At 48.7% G+C, this 20,607-nt stretch overlaps 1 protein-coding gene across 3 annotated transcripts in view; it reads right to left on the bottom strand.

The window, feature by feature from the left end:
- LOC149367674 (uncharacterized) overlaps window positions 1-20,607 on the bottom strand; it is a 247,321-nt gene that overhangs the window by 123,634 nt on the left and 103,080 nt on the right. For all 3 annotated transcript variants that reach the window (XR_016285090.1, XM_089556781.1, XM_089556773.1), the window contains exons 12-18: window positions 12,473-12,603; window positions 9,133-9,239; window positions 7,408-7,446; window positions 4,174-4,289; window positions 4,033-4,103; window positions 3,882-3,946; window positions 1,054-1,201 (exon numbers count right to left, since the gene is read on the bottom strand). Coding sequence is in view for 2 of the 3 variants with exons in the window: in XM_089556781.1 (XP_089412907.1) it covers window positions 1,054-1,201; window positions 3,882-3,946; window positions 4,033-4,103; window positions 4,174-4,289; window positions 7,408-7,446; window positions 9,133-9,239; window positions 12,473-12,603 (677 nt within the window). In the remaining variant the exon portion in view is untranslated. The remainder of the gene's footprint in view (window positions 1-1,053; window positions 1,202-3,881; window positions 3,947-4,032; window positions 4,104-4,173; window positions 4,290-7,407; window positions 7,447-9,132; window positions 9,240-12,472; window positions 12,604-20,607) is intronic.

Raw genomic sequence — 20,607 nt, 5'->3', positions numbered from 1 at the left:
ACACACACACACACACACACACACACACACACACACACACACACACACACACACACACACACACACACACACACACACACACACACACACACACACACACACACACACACACACACACACACACACACACACACACACACACACACACACACACACACACACACACACACACACACACACACACACACACACACACACACACACACACACACACACACACACACACACACACACACACACACACACACACACACACACACACACACACACACACACACACACACACACACACACACACACACACACACACACACACACACACACACACACACACACACACACACACACACACACACACACACACACACACACACACACACACACACACACACACACACACACACACACACACACACACACACACACACACACACACACACACACACACACACACACACACACACACACACACACACACACACACACACACACACACACACACACACACACACACACACACACACACACACACACACACACACACACACACACACACACACACACACACACACACACACACACACACACACACACACACACACACACACACACACACACACACACACACACACACACACACACACACACACACACACACACACACACACACACACACACACACACACACACACACACACACACACACACACACACACACACACACACACACACACACACACACACACACACACACACACACACACACACACACACACACACACACACACACACACACACACACACACACACACACACACACACACACACACACACACACACACACACACACACACACACACACACACACACACACACACACACACACACACACACACACACACACACACACACACACACACACACACACACACACACACACACACACACACACACACACACACACACACACACACACACACACACACACACACACACACACACACACACACACACACACACACACACAAAAAGCGAACGAAACTGTGTCCTCACCTCGCCAAGACCGTAGTTCGCTGTGACGGTGATTCGCTCGGGGCTGCCGGTGACGGGGTCGCACGTGAACATCACTCCGGCCGCGCTTGCCCCCACCATTTCTTGGACGACCACTGCCATAGGCACGTCCAGTGGCTGCCCGTACTGCCTGCGCACGAACGGAAACGCCTCCTCTCAATTTCAAACCCATTTCACTAGGAATGACACACTCCAAGCGCTACCTAGAATCACTCAAGATTGCAATTAAGTTCCTGCAGTGAAATACGTTGTAACTTGTGAATTCTTTCATGTGGTAGTAATTTATAAAAGGAATGAATTACACTGGGACAGCAATATCGCGGCTAAAGTAATTAATCACTTCCGAAATAACCATAGTTTAAAATACTGCCACACTGCTCTTCTAACCCGCCGCGGTGGCTCAGTGGTTACGGCGCTCGGCTGCTGACCCGAAAGACGCGGGTTCGGTCCCAGCCGCGGCGGCCGAATTTCGATGGAGGCGAAATTCTAGAGGACCGTGTACTGTGCGATGTCAGTGCACGTGAAAGATCCCCAGGCGGTCGAAATTTCCGGAGCCCTTCACTACGGCGTCCGTTTTAGCCTGAGCCGCTTTGGGACGTTAAACCCTAAAAAACCAAACCAAACACTGCTCTTCTGTGTGCGGGCGAAGCTTTGGCGTCGCCTTTACTGATTTAGGCCCTTAGAAGTCAACCTAGGCCAGGGAAGCAGCATACGCGGATGAGCGGCTGCCTGCGCGCTAGTGTCAGCCATCGTCTTGACGGCAATGTCTCAGAAAGCCGCTACATGGTAGCTCATTTAACCTCTGCTGATGCTGACACACACCGACGCGACCACAGGCGCGGCAGCCAGGAGCGCAGTCGCCTGTTGAGTCACTGGAACAATTCCGATTTCTGTAATGCCATGCCGCATTGCACGCGCAATGACGCACTGCGAGTGTTTGAACGACTTCTTCAGCCTAGAGTGTTTCGTATTGGCACCTCATGGTGACGGCAGGCTGGCAGCCAGGAAGACTCCCAGAGGAAACTCTCACTTGCGTTCATAACTCTACGACGGTGACGGCAAAAAACGTGTCGCCGGTCGATGAAGGTTAGAGTCACCGCCGGTTTTCTCACCACGAGCTGTCGGACGCGGTTCTGGCGTCGCAAAAGGCCAGACTGCAGACCACGGCGGCGGGCAGAGTAATCCTCCACCGGACCGGAACGGTAACAGAGCTTCGGGCTCTCGATGGGCAACGGTCGCTTCCGTCCGAGGTCAGAAGCAGGACCAAGGCGAGCCCCATCCCGAACCACAAACTTCACGGAGGTCGGCGCAAGGTACGCGTTCACCGACGACGGCGAAAATTCAAGGGGCACGTAACTTATACGTGGAATGTAGTGGCGTGTCTGAAGGGGTCTCTTTGCGCTAGCCGCCGTGACTCAAGCGACAGCTCCTCGAACCTCGCGGCCACCGTCAGGGCAAAGAGCCCAGCTGCGGCTGAAACCATAGCCGCAGCGCTAGTCATCAAGCACCACGACAGGTTGGGCACGGAGGTTCACGTCGTCTCCGACTCGCAATAAGCCTGCAGGAAGTTTACCAACCGGCGAACACCGAGACTGGCGGCTCAGATCCTGGGCCCCGAAGCAGGAAAACTGCAATCAAGTCACGTAGACGCCGCGCCACGCTGGACTGGAGGGGACCGAAACGGCGGGCGTCTTCGCTCGACCGTTAACCAACCGAGCGGGGCAAAACCAATCATCTGATCATACCCACCCTATACTTCCTTGCCCCTGCCATTCGATTCCGGCGGAAACCTCGAAATCATTGGCTAAAGCTCAGGATTTATTCCCCCCTCACAACAAGCTCAGTACTGAAGACGCCGTAGCGCGAAGACTTATTCAAACAAACTCATTCCCAAAGCTACACAGATACAGTAAAATGTACCCACTGGCGTCTTTCCTTGCTGCGCCGACACATGTCCCACACTCTTCCACATCTCGGAGGGGGGTGCAAACCCCAACACTTAAAGGCGCCTGGCACATATCATTCGAGCCGTGTTAGGTACAGCTGTCCGGTGACACCCTGGCTGGACAAGAAGCCTTGTCTAGCAAGTTCGTCGAGCAGCCATGGCCAGTAGAGTAATGGAATGGAGAAGCCACTCACTCGACCACTCGAATGGGATCAGTTATCTTGAACCCAATAAACCAAACCAAACCAAAACAAACCTAATAAATGTTTTTCCTCCTCCTCCCCTCGCACTGAAGATTTCAGAAAGCACTCAACATTGCAAATAATGCGCATATTAAAAATTACACCCATTCCGAGCAATGTGCAGACTGTTTGCGGACGGGTACTGATCCGCGTCGCGAGGAGACAAACGGGAGCTGCGGGAGAAACGACAAACGCCCAGCAGGTACGCGTATATACGAAGTGTTTCATAGAAGCCCGCCATCAATTTTTTAAAATAGTTTTTTGAGGCATAGCAATACCAATGTTGGTGGACACTTGAATATATGCAAATATAAGTAGCGAAGTGATTAAGTAAATTTTATTAGTTACCTTTATAACTATTACACTTAGGCGCCTGCTTGCAATCAGATTTAAAGCTGGCTATAAGCAATCGCCATATTAGTTCTTAAAATTTCGGCAACGGGATAACCCACGCCGCTGTAGCTCAAAAAAATTGGCCAACACCGCGAGCCTGTGCTGCACGCACAGAGACGCCCATAAAATCGCGTCATTCCTTGGCGCATGTCCCACGTGACCATCTCTGTCTCGCCCGCGCTGCTGCGCGCGCCGCTCCCAGCCGCTCCGTTGCAAAAGTTCGCACTTACTTTTTATAGTTGACATTCGTGAAGCTGAACTGCGAAGCCCAACATTTCAGCACGCCACCGATGACCTGCGACACATATGAACGGTGGTATTAGTACGAAATTGTTAGACGTATACAGGCGCGCCGCACCATGCTTTCGCATGTACGGTTACCTTTTTCTTGGTGCGGAGCCCGAGTAATGTCGTCATCTGGCCGGCCGCTGACATATCCTCAGAATCTTCGCCTGCGATTTGCATGATGCGACAGTTTTGCTCGGTGCTCACCTTTATTCTCTGGCTTTCGTCAGCACTCACCCAGCGCCGACGACCTGACGGCAAACCTTGTGTCCTCTTCGAAGTTGTTCAGGCACCTGGATATTTCCTTCTCCACTTCGGCTGGGATCTCCAGCTTTTCTATCCCGGCCGCCACACTGCGGAAATTTTCCTCGGAACTCAGCTCTATATCCGAAGCGGAAATTTTTCCGCCTACTTGTCTGGGCACGCGATAATCACGTGAGCCCGTAAGAAGTATGAATGAGGCACTACGCCTTTTTCTCAGAGTACTTCGATAAGCAAAACGGCCAAGTTTGTAAAGAAATCCAAACTTCCTGACTACACCCTCCATATTATGGGAACTTTCCCCGTTGTTGTGCTAGCTGCGTGTATTAGTGGATTTACTGCTAGCAAAGCGAACAAAAAAAAAGAATTACTACAGCGACGCGCTCTTTTCAATGTTCGCATTGTTAGCGGACTGTTGCGAGCTCTTCAGATTCGTGCTCACGGCCGAAAAAACCCTAAAGGTGTTCAAGTAGAACTCCTTGCTGGGCTAATTGGCCCATTCTCACCTAAGTAAAGTCCATACTGACCCTTGTCACTCTGTTATAGGTGTCTTATATCGATTTTATGGCTCTTTACAAGACGTCAAATTAAGTCTTATATATTCATGCAGTGTACGTCACTTTTTTTGCACCATCCCTTTTAAGATTTAATGGTCGTTTAGCCTTGTCACCTTGTTATGTCTTTTAACGCTTTTATTCTTTACACCACTTCAAGAGAAAGCAAGCGTCGCAGGGTGCGGTGAAAGTTAGGCGGGCGCATGAGATTAAGAAGTTTCCGGAGATACGGTGGCCGCAACTGGCGAAGGGCAGGGTTAACTGGAGAGACATGGGAGAGACCTTTGTCCTGCAATGGGTGTAATCAAGGTAATAATGAAGATAATGATTTCACCATGTGATGTTGACTGCACCTGGTTACTACTGCCAGTGCTCAATATTGTGCATCATAGTGATAACACCATGTGACGTTGACTACACCTCATGACCACTGCCACTGCTCAATATTGTGCAAGATAGTGATGACACCATGTGACGTTGACTGCACCTGATTACCACTGCCACTGCTCAATATTGTGCACATTTTGCTCAATAAAAATCAATAGTCATTCAGTGCTCTTTCCTCTCTCAATCTAATTTCGTCTTGGCGCACATTCGCGCCGCTCTATATATGTCAAGCCCTCAAGCACCATATGTTTCATATTCTACAACGTAACTTGTCATACTGCGGTGTGCTGCTTTTGAGCCTTGCGGGAAGAATTACTGGAGTCATATGGTCGAAAAGCAACAACTTTAAGCGGGCTGAAAGTTTTTCTCCGCAACGTATTCCTAAGATTTCAATACATACGTACCCTCTTGAAGTACCACTGGTACTCATGTGTTTAACATGAAACTGTGTGTTTGTACACGCCGCGATGTCAAGGGCAGTTGCACGAGAATACACAGGGGCTTGTTATAGTAAAGTTATTAAAGCATGACAGCACTAAAGATGGGGGCTTTTAGAACGACTGTCTTTAAGGGCGTGTTGAGTTGTAGTGGGAAGCTTTAGTTGAGAGTCTTGAACTTAGGTTAATTAACCCGCAGTTTCTGCACCTGACATGTGCAAGGCTGGTAATTGTTTAAGGTTAAATTAGAGTATTTTTCATTCCTATATACATGGACACCTAATGGGACTCCACAGAATGTTGATTTATCTCTGCAAGCTAAAGTTTGTCCAGAGGTGCGAGGATGCATCAAGCCTCACATGCTGTCCAAACAAGAATGGTTGCCGACGATAATGGAATTGTGCTTCTTAATTGTTCTAACACGCATTTCTTCTGTATCATTTGCCTTCATTCTATATAAGGAGCCTTTCTTTTGCATTGTTTTCACCACTCTGTAACAGCTCGAAAAGGGCTTGCAGTACTCAAATAAAAAATTAAAAATCATTGCATAATACACGGGCAGAAGTCAGTCTGCCAATCCTGAAGGAGACACGAGCACATAATGGTCCGCTTGGCATAGTTCCTGCAACGTCGAGCACGACGGCAATAGTGACTTATCGGTTTATCCTTCAAATTCAGACAAGCTGCCAATTTCCCGTGGCATTCATTGGTGCCCCGCTCGTTATCGTTAACAGGACCGGCGAAAGGGGACGCAAACTAGCAAGCCTTGTCTAAGCCTTGGCTCTGTAGTAATGGCTACTGCACAGCATCATAACTGTCACTGGACAGAAAGAAAAAAACAGGGAGAGAGAGGGGGCTTTCTTAACAACTTTCTTGTGCAAGAAATGTGTTAGCTTTGGATGTTGGCCCGCGTCCGAAAATTACAAATGTCCCCAGAAATTTCGGAAGCAGGCCAACCCCTGAAAACGAATTAAGGTGGATTGGTGGCAGAGTTAGGAAGGATTGGTGGCTTAATTAGGGTGTAATACTGAATCGGAGTAGTTTAATCTCATATAATAATCCAAGAGAATGTTCTCGATCACTGCAGTCCACAGATTTTTAAATTTGGCGCTGCTGATTGCATCATGACCCTCTGACCAATCATGAAATTTCGTGACAGATATGGAGGAATTATTTTTGTGACACTATCGCATCAAAAGTGGCTCACTTATGGGCATAGCCAGACTCTGTAGGGTGCGTCCTCTCGTATTCCTTTGCAACTTGAGACGTGCTTTCGTTCCGAAGGAAGGAGTTACATTCGCTCCTATGGAATCAAAGTTTGGCAAGCCTCAAAATTCCTCATGGTCTCAAAAATAACGTCCGTATTAACGGCTCCTCACCGAACCTTTGACCAGTGTATTAATTTATTATTCACAGAAATTCCGGACAATTCTAACAAGTTCCAAATTATTCGGGGTACTTTCGTCAGTAACAGCTGCAGTGCAGAGTCTGAACTGGAGCTTTGCCCCTCACGATGGGTTGGCTGCTCAGCAGCGATAGTCCGCGGGTTCCATTTTATAGGCAATGCAATGGCGACGAATTTTAAGAACACCCCCAACATCGTCACGAAGAAACAATCGGTCCATTTGAGCTGTCGTGTAGCCAAATCACCTTGCCCCACTTGTGACTCTTATCACGAGTGAATTGAGATTTCCTTGCGCGCGGACAGATCCGATGTGCTTCAGATTAATTTTTGCAGCCGGGTCTACCCGTGTCGAATGTAAAACCTCGTCAAACTGAAACATTAGGTTTGATCTTTCCAACTTAGTCTCGCTCACAAGCACCGTGCTTACCGGATGCAGACGTCTTTCAGCGCTGAGTGGCTATCATCCCTGAAAAAAAAAATTGGAGGCAGATTACTCCCTCCTGTAAGACTGATGACACATCAATGCTGTTTTAGTTTGATTCGACTAAGTTAACCGTGATTATGGTTTGGTTTGGTTTATTGGGGTTTCACGTCCCGAAGCAGCTCAGGCTATGAGGGACGCCGTAGTGAAGGGCTCCGGAAATTTGGACCACCTGGGGTTCTTTAACGTGCACTGACCTCGCACAGCACACGAGCCTCTAGAATTTCGCCTCAATCGAAATTCAGCCGTCGCGGCCGGGATCGAACCCGCGTCTTTCGGGTCAGCAGCCGAGCGCCGTAACCACTGAGCCACCGCGGCGGGGTAACCGTGATTATACTCGTCATTTCTATCTGTTGTCCTCTATAGTGCTCCCCCACGCACGCACGCACGCGCGCACACGCGCGCGCACACACGCGCACACACGCGCGCACACACACTCGCACACACACACGCACACACACACGCACACACACACACGCACACACACATGCACACACACACACACACACACACGCACACACACACACGCATGCACACACACACACGCACACACACGCACACGCACACACACACACACACACACACACAAAGATCAACACTCATTCATCAGTACGTAAAAGTGTTTATATCAGTGCAACTTACGCACACCTAACGCCACCTGCCGGAGCGGACAACTACTACAATAGTTGTTCGCTCCGACAGAGGACGTTAGGTGTCCGTGGGTGACCTCAGTACTGCGAACACAGCCGCTGCGCGAAACTAAGGGAAAAGCCTCCGGCTTAAACAGCATCGCTGTTAAAAATGGACCGCATTTGGCACTCACATGGTGAGCAACTACGTCAGGGCGAAACGAGCAAAGTGCCTCAGGGCAAATTTGAGGCAACGTAGCAGTGCTGCTCATTGCTCAAGAACTGCGACAAAGAAATGTCCCTAGCTTTCAAGCTTTCTGAATCAACATATGCTCTGTGTGGAAGGACCGACATCTACCAGAAATACCGATATTAATCATTTTTGAACAGACACCAAATTTCTTCTGTACCTTCGCTTTTAAAAGCTGCATTATTACAGTACAAAAACTGCATGAACTTTTTAGGCTACCGCCTAATGGAATGATTCCGAAACTGAGCAACCATTTCTGCTTATTTGCATCTGTTTGGATGGTACTGGATATAATCCACTTCCAGCTTTTGAACTCCTAGTAAACACGAAAGGACAAACGTGCGTTGGTGTTGTGAGCTGAGCGAACCGGAATAATTCAATGAACTGGAGTGCTTCGCTCACTTCACCGAACTGTCACCGTTGTGAGGACCTTAACTGCGAGCCTACTCAGAGTTCGGAACAAAATAAAAACAGACCAAATGCTTAAATGATCAAATAATATATCTGCCTCACACGGCACTTTTTAGTGAATGCAGGAAAAATGAGGGACCTCCTCTTAGAAAGAGCATCAACAAGACTCCGCGCTCAACACAACTCCTCTCGACTGCTTAATTACTTTCCTAGCAGGCTGCGCGTCAGCGTCATTTGTTCTCATGTTTGTGCCTTGCAGTGAAGTCCACGTATTCAACTGATTTCTCCTCAGAGCTCACTCCTATGGGTGTCCCCTTACATTTCCCCCCAATATAGCAAAGGAAAGTAGTCTGGAATACTCATGTTCCAATAAACACTTACCTCGCTCTTGACCTCTCGATCTGCTGAACAAGGCTTCTAAACTCCCCACTCGAAGCTAGAAGCTTGTAAGAGGCCGTTGTTACCACGAAACCACGAGGAACTGAAAACTAATCGAGTAAGACAAGAGATTCTATATTATGCAGCTACGACAAGGCTGCAGTGCTCGGAAAGAAAGTAGTTTCAAGGGGTAGCTTATGACGGGAAATTTATTCCTTAGCCTCCCGCTGAAAGAAAGAGCAATGTTAAGCACAGCACTGTGCATAAATAGCCAGACGGCTGGGGACTGCAGATGTGCTTTTTATGACTAATACGGAGCTCAGGACGGTGACGAACGAACGCCCAAACAAAAATTCTAATAAGGGAATACTCACTGGCATCCAGCTGAGCACTGCCATACGGCTATAAGGGAACGCTGCACAGATGAAAGCTGTTCAGCTTTTCTGTGCATCCGTATGGCTGCGCTTTGGTGGATGCCAGTGAGCAATAACTCCCTTATTACAAATCTACTCCACCATGGGGTATTCCCCGAAACATTTGACCAACGCCGTTTCAACTTCGAGTTATTGATCAATTCGCTCTCGCCCTACCATTTGCTAGCTGGCCCGACTATCTCAGTTGGTAAAGCGATTGCTCGTTTGAAGCGATGGTGCGGGTCTGGAACTCTGGACCAGTATGAATTTTTCGTTACGAAGTTTCTGCGGAAGCTGTTCAGCGTTTCTTTTGCAGCCATGTGGCTGCGGTTGGGTGGATGTCATTGAGTAACTATTCCCGTATTACCAATTAACTCCACCCTGGGGGATTCCCCTAAACATTTGGCCATTGCCAAGTTCTGTTCGCGAGGTTAATCAGTGTTACCCACGTAGTATGCGCCATGCACGGCGAAGGGTGTGCGTCGCCTCCGTTTATTTTATTCCAAATAAATGCAAGTACAAATACCTTTGTTTCGACATTTATGATCTCATGGGTACATCCAAACAGTACCGGGCCGAAACGTCACGCAAAGTGGTGTTTTTTCACCTCGCCTATTTTCTTCAACAGGGCACAGTGGACGTCCTCCTTGACGAAATCCAGCGAGTGGTGCAGCGACCACCAGCGCCACTACCGGAGCAGCACGTCCTTGTCTTACAGCGATGCTTTCATTTCCTTGCCGCTCTTTTTCCTTTTTTCCCCTTTGTTCCCCTCCCCAAGTGTAGGGTAGCCAACTGGGCATCGCCTGGTTAACCTCCCTGCCTTTCCGTCCTTTTCTCTCTCTCTTGCGCCGACCTGCCCCTGTGCGACAAGCGTTTCGTCCCGTTGCCGGACCACGACCACCCCCCCGTTACCTGCGCCCCGTCGAGCAGCAGCAAGACCTGCGCCCTCCTATCAGCAAAGCGCACGTGTGGCGCACGTCCAACGATCGCCCGCTCTGCTACCACTGCGGGGAGCCTGGCCATATTCTGCGGCATTGCCGTACCGGCGTATGGGTTTGAGAGGATTCCCACCACACGCGCCTCGACCGCGCTATGGTGAAAGACCACAGGACATAGAGGAGTACCTCGCCGCTCGCGTGCTGCCCCCGACCTCGCAGCAGCGCCAGTCGCGATCGCCATCCCCGAGGCGCTTTGCTTCGCCCAGTCGGCCCTCAACTTCTGGTCAGTTTAGACGCGCGTCCCCTCGCCGGGAAAACTGAAGACGGCGTCCTCCGGGGGTAGGGCCGCCGCCACTGCACAGAGTCAACAGCCTTCACCCGACGATTCGACGCGACGACCCGGGCGGCAACCACCCGATCCGACGACCTCACCGACGTGCTACGAAGGAATTGATTCTGCTGAAATTTTAGTAACCGCTGACAGTCATGAAGTGACCGCACTCGTCGATAACGGCGCTGATTTTTCTGTGATGAGTAGTCGGCTTGCTACGACACTCAGTAAGGTTCTGACACCTTGGTGTGGACCCATGATTCGCACCGCCGCTGGCAATGTAGTGACGCCGATCGGCCTCTGCACCTGCCGTATCCAGATCCGCGATCTTATTTTCACTGGCTCCCTTGCCGTGTTACGGAACTGTTCCAAAGATCTGATTCTTGGCATGGATTTCCTTCGAGAGTATGGTGCGGTCATCGACCTTAGGGAGCTCATGGAATCTTTTTCCGCCCAGCGAGCATTGACACCAACGCTGAGCCCAGCAGAGTAATGTTGCGCCTTTGTGACGACCACATAACGATCACTGCGCGAGCCAGCAAGTTCGTCACAGTCGAGTGTAATGACAGCATCAGCACTCTAGGCATCGCTGAAGCAAACATGTCGCTTCTACTCGCTCCGCAAGTTTGTGTAGCTCGAGGCCTAGTAGAGCTCGCGAAACGTCGCACTGACATCTTAGTTACCAATTTTACCCGTCAACCGCAACATCTAACGAAGACAGGCCGTCGCTTATTTTGACGAGCTTGGAGAGTGCACCAGGCGAGTGTACCTCTTTTTCCACCACGTCAGACCTCGACAAGGCGACGACAACCATTCCGACCGATGTAAACTCGCACCTCTTGGCCAGTCAGAAACACTGCTTAGAAAACTTCATCTATTCCTTCCGCGACTGTTTTGCATCAACTTCCAAGGTGCGACACACGCCGCTTACCAAGCACCGAATTATCGTTGCTGACGACCTAAGACCACTATGTCAGCGCCCCTATCGTGTGTCTTCAAAAGAACGCTGTGGCATGCCACAGCCAACTTCAGTCGAGATCTACGGCTGCTCAGAGCGCCCTTGTTGTGGCGCAGCTCTTAAGAGCGTAAGAGCGCATTATTGCTTCTAGTGCGGTTAGGACTTACGCGTTTTCTTTTTAAAGCACTGCAAAACGCAGACATGCCTATAATGTGTGCTGGGTCTGGCGAGGGTTTAGGCGAAATGCCTTGTTTCATTAGGTAACAGAACACTGTCGCGGAATTTCTCCTCCATGTTTTTTTTTCAGTTGGATAAGGAATTAGAGACTCTTTTATATCTGTCTTAATAGAGCAGTGCAAGAACTGCAGCCTCATTTGGGAGGATGCCCAATGTTCGTTTGCTGCCTCTTGCTGTGCGCCCTTCTAAAGTTCTAAAGTTCTTAACGACGTTCATGGACAGTGAGCAGAAAATAACCGTTAGCTGATCAGTTTGCCACCAAGAAACCTGTAGAGCAGGCAAACGCCATATGGCAGGGTCATGTATCTGCTTCGCTGCGCAAAGTTTTGTAACATGCGGTTCTTCTGGCAGTACAAAGCCGACAGCCTTCTTAAAAATGTGGATACACATTTCCCGGACGTTCTATGCTCGCTGTAACGACTGTCTTTGTTTTGCTGCAATAAAACAGGCCGCATAAAGCACTCACCGTCTGCAACTGCGTGGCGATTGACTGCAACACCGCAAGGGACGAACCCTTGCCACCAGTCAGCTGTGGGCACTTGCTGCACGCGTTCGCTATATCGGATACCAGGGGAGGCGGGTCGGGAACTTTGTGTTCTGGAATATGGGGAAATAAATATGGTTCTGTACAATGTAAGGGTGATAAAGCCTTGAACAAAGGAACAGAAACACGATGTGAGCCATGAATCATGAATAACAACACGCAGGTAGTACGGAACAAATGAGCATCTCATGGAGAGGAGCATCACGATTGGTGAGTTTGCTACATTTGTTGAAGTGTCAAGTCTGGCTAATTACTCGTCTGAGCACTGAGAAATAACATTTCCTGCATTGTTAATGATAATACTACCAAGACATCCCGTTCTTGCAAGTTTTGTCGGACTATTGAAAAAACAACCAGCTGAGCACCGATAAAGATCACGCTGTCACAAAACATGAACCATGTCTCTATGACGCGCTTTTAATGATTCTGACGAAGAGTGTACGCTGCGGCGTAGTGTTCTTTCTCTTCCCGTGTTTTGGAGTTGCTTTTCCTTATAAATCATTGCCAAATAATTAATTATGTATAATAAATCATGCTTGCTGAAATTTTTTAACAGATTGATTGCTTTTTTAACCCCTAACGGACTTGGACGAGGCAGGCTCGTCATAAGCCAACTGTCATTCCTGCATTCCAGGAGGACATCAGTTCTTGTTGCGCTTTCTGGAACTGTGCTTCCGGTTTAAGGCGAGTAAGAAACATCAAAGCATATTTTAATGCAAGGACATCCGTTATTTGGCTCATGGTGCGAACCCAAATGACGTCATCACCCTCCTGTAGCAATACGCCGCCAGCGTCCCCACCGCCGCGTACCTCAAAGCGAGATTTTGGTGTCCACTTACAAACTGAGCCAGTTACGCGCCTTTCCTTTCTTCGTAATCAACGAAGTCTAAAGCTTCCGTTGACTTTGAGAAAAGGAAAGGCGCATAACTGGGTCAATATTTAAATAGACGCCATCGCCTGCTCATAACCCGATTGACGCTTGCCCTAAACCTACCTCGTAGCACTACCACAGCCAAAATCCTTGCACTAGGCATGCATAACACTCTATGGGAACTAGTTCACGTGAACCTTCAGACACATTGCATTGAACTTGCCGCGAGCGCCACTGGCCGCCCTATACTCTCCTCCCTTCGCATCAACATACCCGCTAACCAGTGAAACATTATACTGTTGAACAGCGCAAAAAGGCGGGACAACGACAAGCCAAGCGCTATCAACTGGGTTTATTGAAGGACGGACGGGTATATATACGAAAACATACCACAAAGGAAATCGGAACAAAATGGCGGGCTTCCGCGCACAAAGTTCCGCTGCAAAAAGTGCAAGTGCGCACCTGAGTACAAGAAAACCGAAGTTCTGTTTTGCCATAAAGATAAGCTCACGCGCGAAATAATGGAAGCGCATTTCATCCACAGGCAAGGTGACAAATGCATCAGCAATCCTTCTGTGACACTTAACAACAAGGAATTAGCATACATCACTTCCCATGTGACAGTTTTTGATTTTCACGACCCTTTTCACTCTTTCTTACTTCTTTGTGGTATGTATCAATGAACCCTTCAATAAACCTTCAATAAACCCAGTTGATAGTCAGCGCTTGTCTTGTCGTTGTCCCGCCTTTTTGCGCTGTTCACCTGTATGAATGCATACCAACTCGCCCAGATCTCAGCTTTACGAAACATTATAGCCAATCCTCGACATATCAATACACCTCTAGTTGTGAAACACCTTCCTCGAAACCTCCATCCCCAGTATCATAACCCTCGCCGCGTAGCTCGCGCTAATGCCCTTCATAAGTATTATGGGCAAGAGCACGCTGCCATTTGGGTAGACGCCACATGTACAGCGCATGATGCGGTAGTAGTTGGCCACAATATAACCCTACCCCACCCCCTAACTCACCGTCTTCCCTCGGGCTCTACGCCTGAGGAGGCAGAGAAAACCGCCATCGCCCTAGCCCATGTACATTCCGACGATCAATACATCTTTACCGACTCCAAAACTACTCTGTACAACTTTGCCAGAGGCAGGATTCACACCCTTGCCTGGCACTTGTTGAACACCCCTGCACAAAATTTACCGCGCAGGGTAGAGCTCCAGTGGCGTCGGCTCACTCTGGGAAGCCTGGAATTGAGGCTGTCGATAAATAGGCCCGAGGTTTCATTTTCCGGGCTCAGGACAGTCTCGATCCGGGATTCTCGAGGGACTGGGCCCACACCTTTGCCTAGCTCCCGAAAATACCCCGTTTGGACCGTCGGACTTACCCTCCTCCACACCCGTCCCTTACCCATTCCCAAAAGATCTTCTTCAGACGCCTCCAGACGCACTCTCTGTCATCCCCTGAGCTCTTATCCCACTACTGTAGCAAGTCCCCTCCATGCTCCCTATGCGGTAACCCTCACGCCACACTCTCCCACATCCTATTCGGCTGCCCTGCTGATACTCCCCCGCAGGGACTGCAGGCCATCTCGAACTGGGAGGACTGGGAGGTCCTGCTCACGTCTGCAGACCCGACATCACATTTTGCTGCGGTGACTCGGGCTGCCGAAGTTATGATCCGACATGACCAGCCTGGTGCAGTGCGGGACAGCGCAGTGGCCCAGGGACACAGCGAGGTCTAAAATTCGCATAAAAAAAACTTATTCTTTCTGTCTGTCCACTGACCCAGTGAGCCCGTTACACTTGCTGTACAGAGGCTGAAACCTGCTGTACCGCTGAAACCTGGGGAGTGTGGCTGAAAGTGCTTTCGCACTACAGACACAGTAGAACTATACTCAGCAAAATTTCACCGCTGCACTAAACTTAGCAAGGAACACTCTCGTATGTACACATCGCTAGAATTGCTTAGAATCTTCCATAATCTTTTCGGGGGTTCGCTCCAATATGACAGCATGGGTAACAAATGACCAGTTAGTGCCTCTTAAGAAATGTTTCCGTTAGGGGGTACAATGGTAACCTTGTGGCCAATTAAATTATTTCTGCGGTAATCGATTACTGGCAAGTAAGTAACGTTTCTTCCGCAAAGAAGTTGTTACCAACTTCACAGTTTCAACTTCACAACCCTAACTTCGAGGTCAACACTGGTGCTAGCGTGATGCTTACTTCGTGAGAGACAATGGACCGGCAATGGACGGCCATTACCATGCCACGGCCTACGGCAGCGCATATCCCGAAAAATATTACGTAACCACTCTTAGGGACTCCCTGTTCTGTCAGACGGCCCCGCAACTTACATCCTCCGACACATAACTCGCCGACTTCCACACAGACAGATAGCTGAAAGAAGACGCGTAAAGCAAGTATTCTGTTGAAAGCAACACTACTGCCAGAGTGTTTTGAGGTGGACTTGAGTATGTGGACCACGCGCAGGACATTTTAGAGACAGATGGTGCCCGTTGTAGCCGCCGATCGCCTATGGTAAAAAAAATACCGTCAGACTGTTTGTGCAACACGGCGTTTAACATTTATCTCGAAGACGAAGTGGACCGTAGAAGAAAGTTTGCTGAATCCACTCACTCACTCGAACCAGGACGACGCCGAGACGGCTTGTCGTCTGCAAAATCGCTAAGCCTAAGTTGCTGCAGTGGTCGGGCCTTTGTTCACAAGATAATTTGTGTTTGTCATTTATTTTATGCCGCCACTGCAAGAACTGCGAAATGTCTTATGCATGGTGAGCTGCTGTTCTAGTTTGTTTTTGTCAATCATCGTGGAATCACAGCTCTTGCAAATGAGGACATACACAAAACACAAAACGAAATGTGTCATTGTTAGGAGTTTTATTTTTCTGCAGCAAATAAAACGCAGGAGGTAAAAAAATTTCTTGCTGACTTTTCCTTCATGTATGCATTGGGAGACTTCGCAGACGAACTTTTCTGAGCTTCGCCATTGTACGAAGCGTACGCATGCGCACTGACGCCTGAAAACTTGGGAGCTGGCGCGTGGTCTCAGCGCACGCAGAGCCGCAGCACGAATGCTACAAACCACCTCTGGGATGTCAAACATGCCAGTGTAGCGACGCGTTGCGGGTCATCCACTTGATGACCGGGTTCATGCTGCGAGACTGCACACGATTGTGATGCGGGGCGCTCTGACAGCTAACAGACTGTTCTACAGTAGCGAATGAGCGTCTGCATAGAGAGAACACAAGCATTCTGCGGGAAATTGCGCTTTACGTCACATCGTCCACGTCGGCAAACGCGGGCGCAACGATAACTCCGGTGATAGTGACACCATCTGGTTTTCATAAAGTGAACCATTCTGCGACAAACGAGTGCTCGTAAATGCTACAGTTACCGAATTTTATAATGAAAGAAAAAGTCAGGCAAAATTTTGTTATAAGCAAGATATTACGAAGAGAAAGCCATGTAACAACCTATAGCCAGTTGGAGTGCCGAAAAACGCAGTAACACCGACGAGTTCGCAGCGAAGCGAGAGACTGTGCTTCAGAGCGTACCGCCAACTTGGCTGTTTATCTCATTGTGGCCCAGGGTCCCTTAAGCACACGATATGTGTGTGACGTCATCGTCCAGTTTCTTCGACAGAGTGCGCTTCATCCGAGCTGCCACATCCGCTTCCGGCGTTTCGGTAAATCTGGTGTGGCCAAAAATACGGTTTCAAAAATAACGGGAACTCGGCGTACGGTTAACAAAGTGGACTGCTGAGCATGTTGGTACATGATCAGTTAAAACTGAGCAGCAGAGAGAAACAGAGACCAAGAAGTAACTCACACCCGACCAGGACGATGCTGTACTGACAGCTGAAGATTCATTAGATAAGCCGCATATTTATACTGAGGAACTGCAAGCAAATAAGCAGTTCCTCCCTTTCAAGTCGTTCCAAGATGGTCATAAGAGGAATCGCGACGGCGGTGTTGCAGTCCGCTCTAAACAAGTCAGATGAGCCAGAGCATTCAGAGGCAAATTACTAGGCTGGAGGAAGCGGGTTCCCTATGACAATGCTGAGCGGCATAGCAGAAAGCCTCGTGCTGCAGAACAAGCGTGGCTGAGAGAGGGAAACAGCGCCCGAGGAAACCGTGCAAAGAAGTTTTCCGTCTCTCCCTATGTCCATGGGCTGACCCACAACCTCAAGAAGATCTTGAATAAGCATGACCTCCAGATAATTTCGACAGCATCCAACAAGACGGAAAGCATATGTGCCCGAGAGAATGGACAGGAGAACAAATCCCTGTGTCAAATCGGACACCGTAACAAGTACTCTAAGTGCATTCAAGGCATTGTTGATCGCATGCGCTTATTCTGTGGAAAGCATTACATAGGACAGACGGGGAGACGTTTAAACGACAGAACAAGAGAGCACGCAACGGCGATAGCAGGGGCACCAACCTTGCGATGCACTGCAAGGAATGTGGGATATGCAAAAAAAAAAAAGTCTAGCCGACCTTCGCAACGTGCAGGTGCTGAAAAACAACACAGACAAGCTCGCTCAAGAAATCTTTGTTGAATCCAGGGCAATCCTTGATTCCTGAGAGCAATGCGTCAGAGCATCATGGGTTGGCTTGACGAAGAAAGAAATGAATTTCCTCCGTGGCGATGGATGCCGATATTTGTAAGAAATCATTCAAAGTGGTGGCAGTTCCTGCGTATATATATATATATATATATATATATATATATATATGGAAAGGGGATTGAGGGGCTCGTTATAAATATGAGAGAATCAATTCTAATCAATTAGCTTTAAGCGATAACATATTCAGTAATATTATAAATTGATCAACACCACAAAATAAATAAAATAAATTAAAAATCCCCTGAGCCCCTTGCTTTCTGTGGCTGTTGGCTTCTCTCATATTTATAACGAGCCCCTCAATCCCCTTTCCTTGTCTGCTTAATTGCTTAACGAGGGCCTCGGTTCTGGCAGCCTTGATGCCTTAGGAAGCATAAGAGGGTTCTCACACAGCTTCCGCCCTCTTCGTTCGATGACGTTCAACGTCACATCAGCGGTAACTCAGGACGTGCCATGTCCGCCGCTTAAGAACGTGGGTGGCGCTGGTGAACACTCCCAAGGTTAGGTTATTTGTAAACATAAATACCCCCGAAAGCAGAAGGTTTGACAGCAGTCGCCGTAGCTCAGAGGTAGAGCACCGGACGCGTAATTCGGAGGTCGTGGGTTCGGATCCCACCGGCGGCGTGTGGTTGTTTTTTCTTCTGCTTTTCTAATCAATTAGCTTTAAGCGATAACATAGTCAGTAATATTATAAATTGATCAACACCACAAAATAAATAAAAAAAAATAAAAAATCCCCTGTGCCCCTTGGTTTCTGTGGCTGTTGGCTTCTCTCATATATATATATATATATATATATATATATATACATATATATATATATATATATATGTGTGTGTGTGTGTGTGCGTGTGTGTGTGTGTGTGTGCGCGTGCGTGCGCGTGTGCGTGTGTGCGGCTGGCTGGCTGGCTTTTCTAATAAATTTTCAGTCGTCAGTGGCAGCATCGTCCTCGTCGTCTATTGCTTCTTGGTCTCCGTTTCTCTCTCCTGTTGGTTTTCGTTAATCGGTGTACGCGTCCGGATGTCATTCAGCGTATCAGTATGAATGGGATGCCTTTCCTGCTCCTTGTTGTCGATGTCACATTTTCCTTTTCGTTCGCATTATCTCTTCTTACATCTTCCCTCCTTCTCACTTTTTTCGCTCTTCGTTGCATATAGCAGGAATCTTGTGTACATCTTGTGTGCGTCAAGAAATGTTTCAGTATCTCTAACAGAGGCAACTTTTTCTGCAACCGTTCTAAGCCAAGTCATTTCTTGCAGTACTTTTATTGCTGTTCTTTACTTTCGTTCTCATAATGCTTTTTAGTGCTCTTCATTTTGTTCATGTCTTTATCGCACTGCCCACTCCGGCCTTTCAAAGAAATGAATGTTACGGGGGAAAGAAGACGACGACATGGCAGTGGAGGAGACCCATCGTTTTTGAGGCAAGAACAACAGAGCGATCGCTCCTCGGCCATGGCCGTCTTGACAAACTTTTTCACATTTTCCCGAACACTCGTTGTCATAACTCCAGTCAGGTACCACGCGGGGAAAAGAGGCGTCTCCCGTGAATCGCGTCCCACCGTGCCAGCTGGGGTCGCAGCTCGAACTTCCTGGTTTCATCCCTATCTGCCGCCCCTGCTGCATTTGCCTTGCCTTTGATTCGTCTTCTTGATTTCCGCTAGGAAGTCATTATATCCAGTCGGTGTCCTTTCATCTCGCTTAACGTCACACTAGCGTTGTCCTCTCGATGGCCCGTTACGTTCTCCTCAGTTTTTTTCTATGCCTCCACGCTTATCTCCAAAAGATGAGAAAAGCGAAAACCAAGCAGCAGAATAAGAATGGGGTGGAGCGCATATGGCAGGTTCTCTCAGATCATGAATGGCAGTTTACCAATATCCCTCAATAGAATAGTGTACAACAGCTGTATCTTACCGGTACTCACCTATGGGGCAGAAACGTGAAGGCTAACAAAGAGGGTTCAGCTTAAGTTAAGGACAACGCAGCGAGCTATGGAAAGAAAAATGATAAGCGTAACGGTAAGAGATCGGAAGAGGGCGGAGTGGGTGAGGGAACAAACGCGGGTTAATGACATCCTAGTTGAAATCAAGAGGAAGAAGTGGGCCTGGGCAGGGCATGTTATGCGAAGGCAAGATAACCGCTGGTCCCTAAGGGTAACGTAGTGGATTCCAAGAGAAGGCAAGCGTAGCAGGGGGCGACAGAAAGTTACGTGGGCGGATGAGATTAAGAAATTTGCGGGAATGCGGTGGCCGCAACTGGCGAAGGACAGGGTCAGTTGGAGAGACATGGGAGGGGCCTTTGCCCTGCAGTGTGCGTGGTCAGGCTGATGATGATGACCTAATGTAAGTCGTTCGATGGGTCTGCTGTTTAACTGCCTCGCCTATGTAGGTGTCGTGCAACGACAGATCGAATCGTTCTGCTTTTCCTTTTCGAAATAGGTCCCATGTCGATGCAAGCCGACGGGACCCCGAAGTCCTTGTGTTTCTAGAGTAATCATTTTTCACTCGTCAACGAAAGTGGGTACCGTTCGA

The sequence above is a fragment of the Amblyomma mixtum genome, chromosome 1 (genome assembly GCF_055824585.1).
Source record: "Amblyomma mixtum isolate Tamu chromosome 1, ASM5582458v1, whole genome shotgun sequence".
Classification (NCBI taxonomy): Eukaryota; Metazoa; Arthropoda; class Arachnida; order Ixodida; family Ixodidae; genus Amblyomma; species Amblyomma mixtum.
This window is presented reverse-complemented; position numbering and strand designations above follow the sequence as displayed.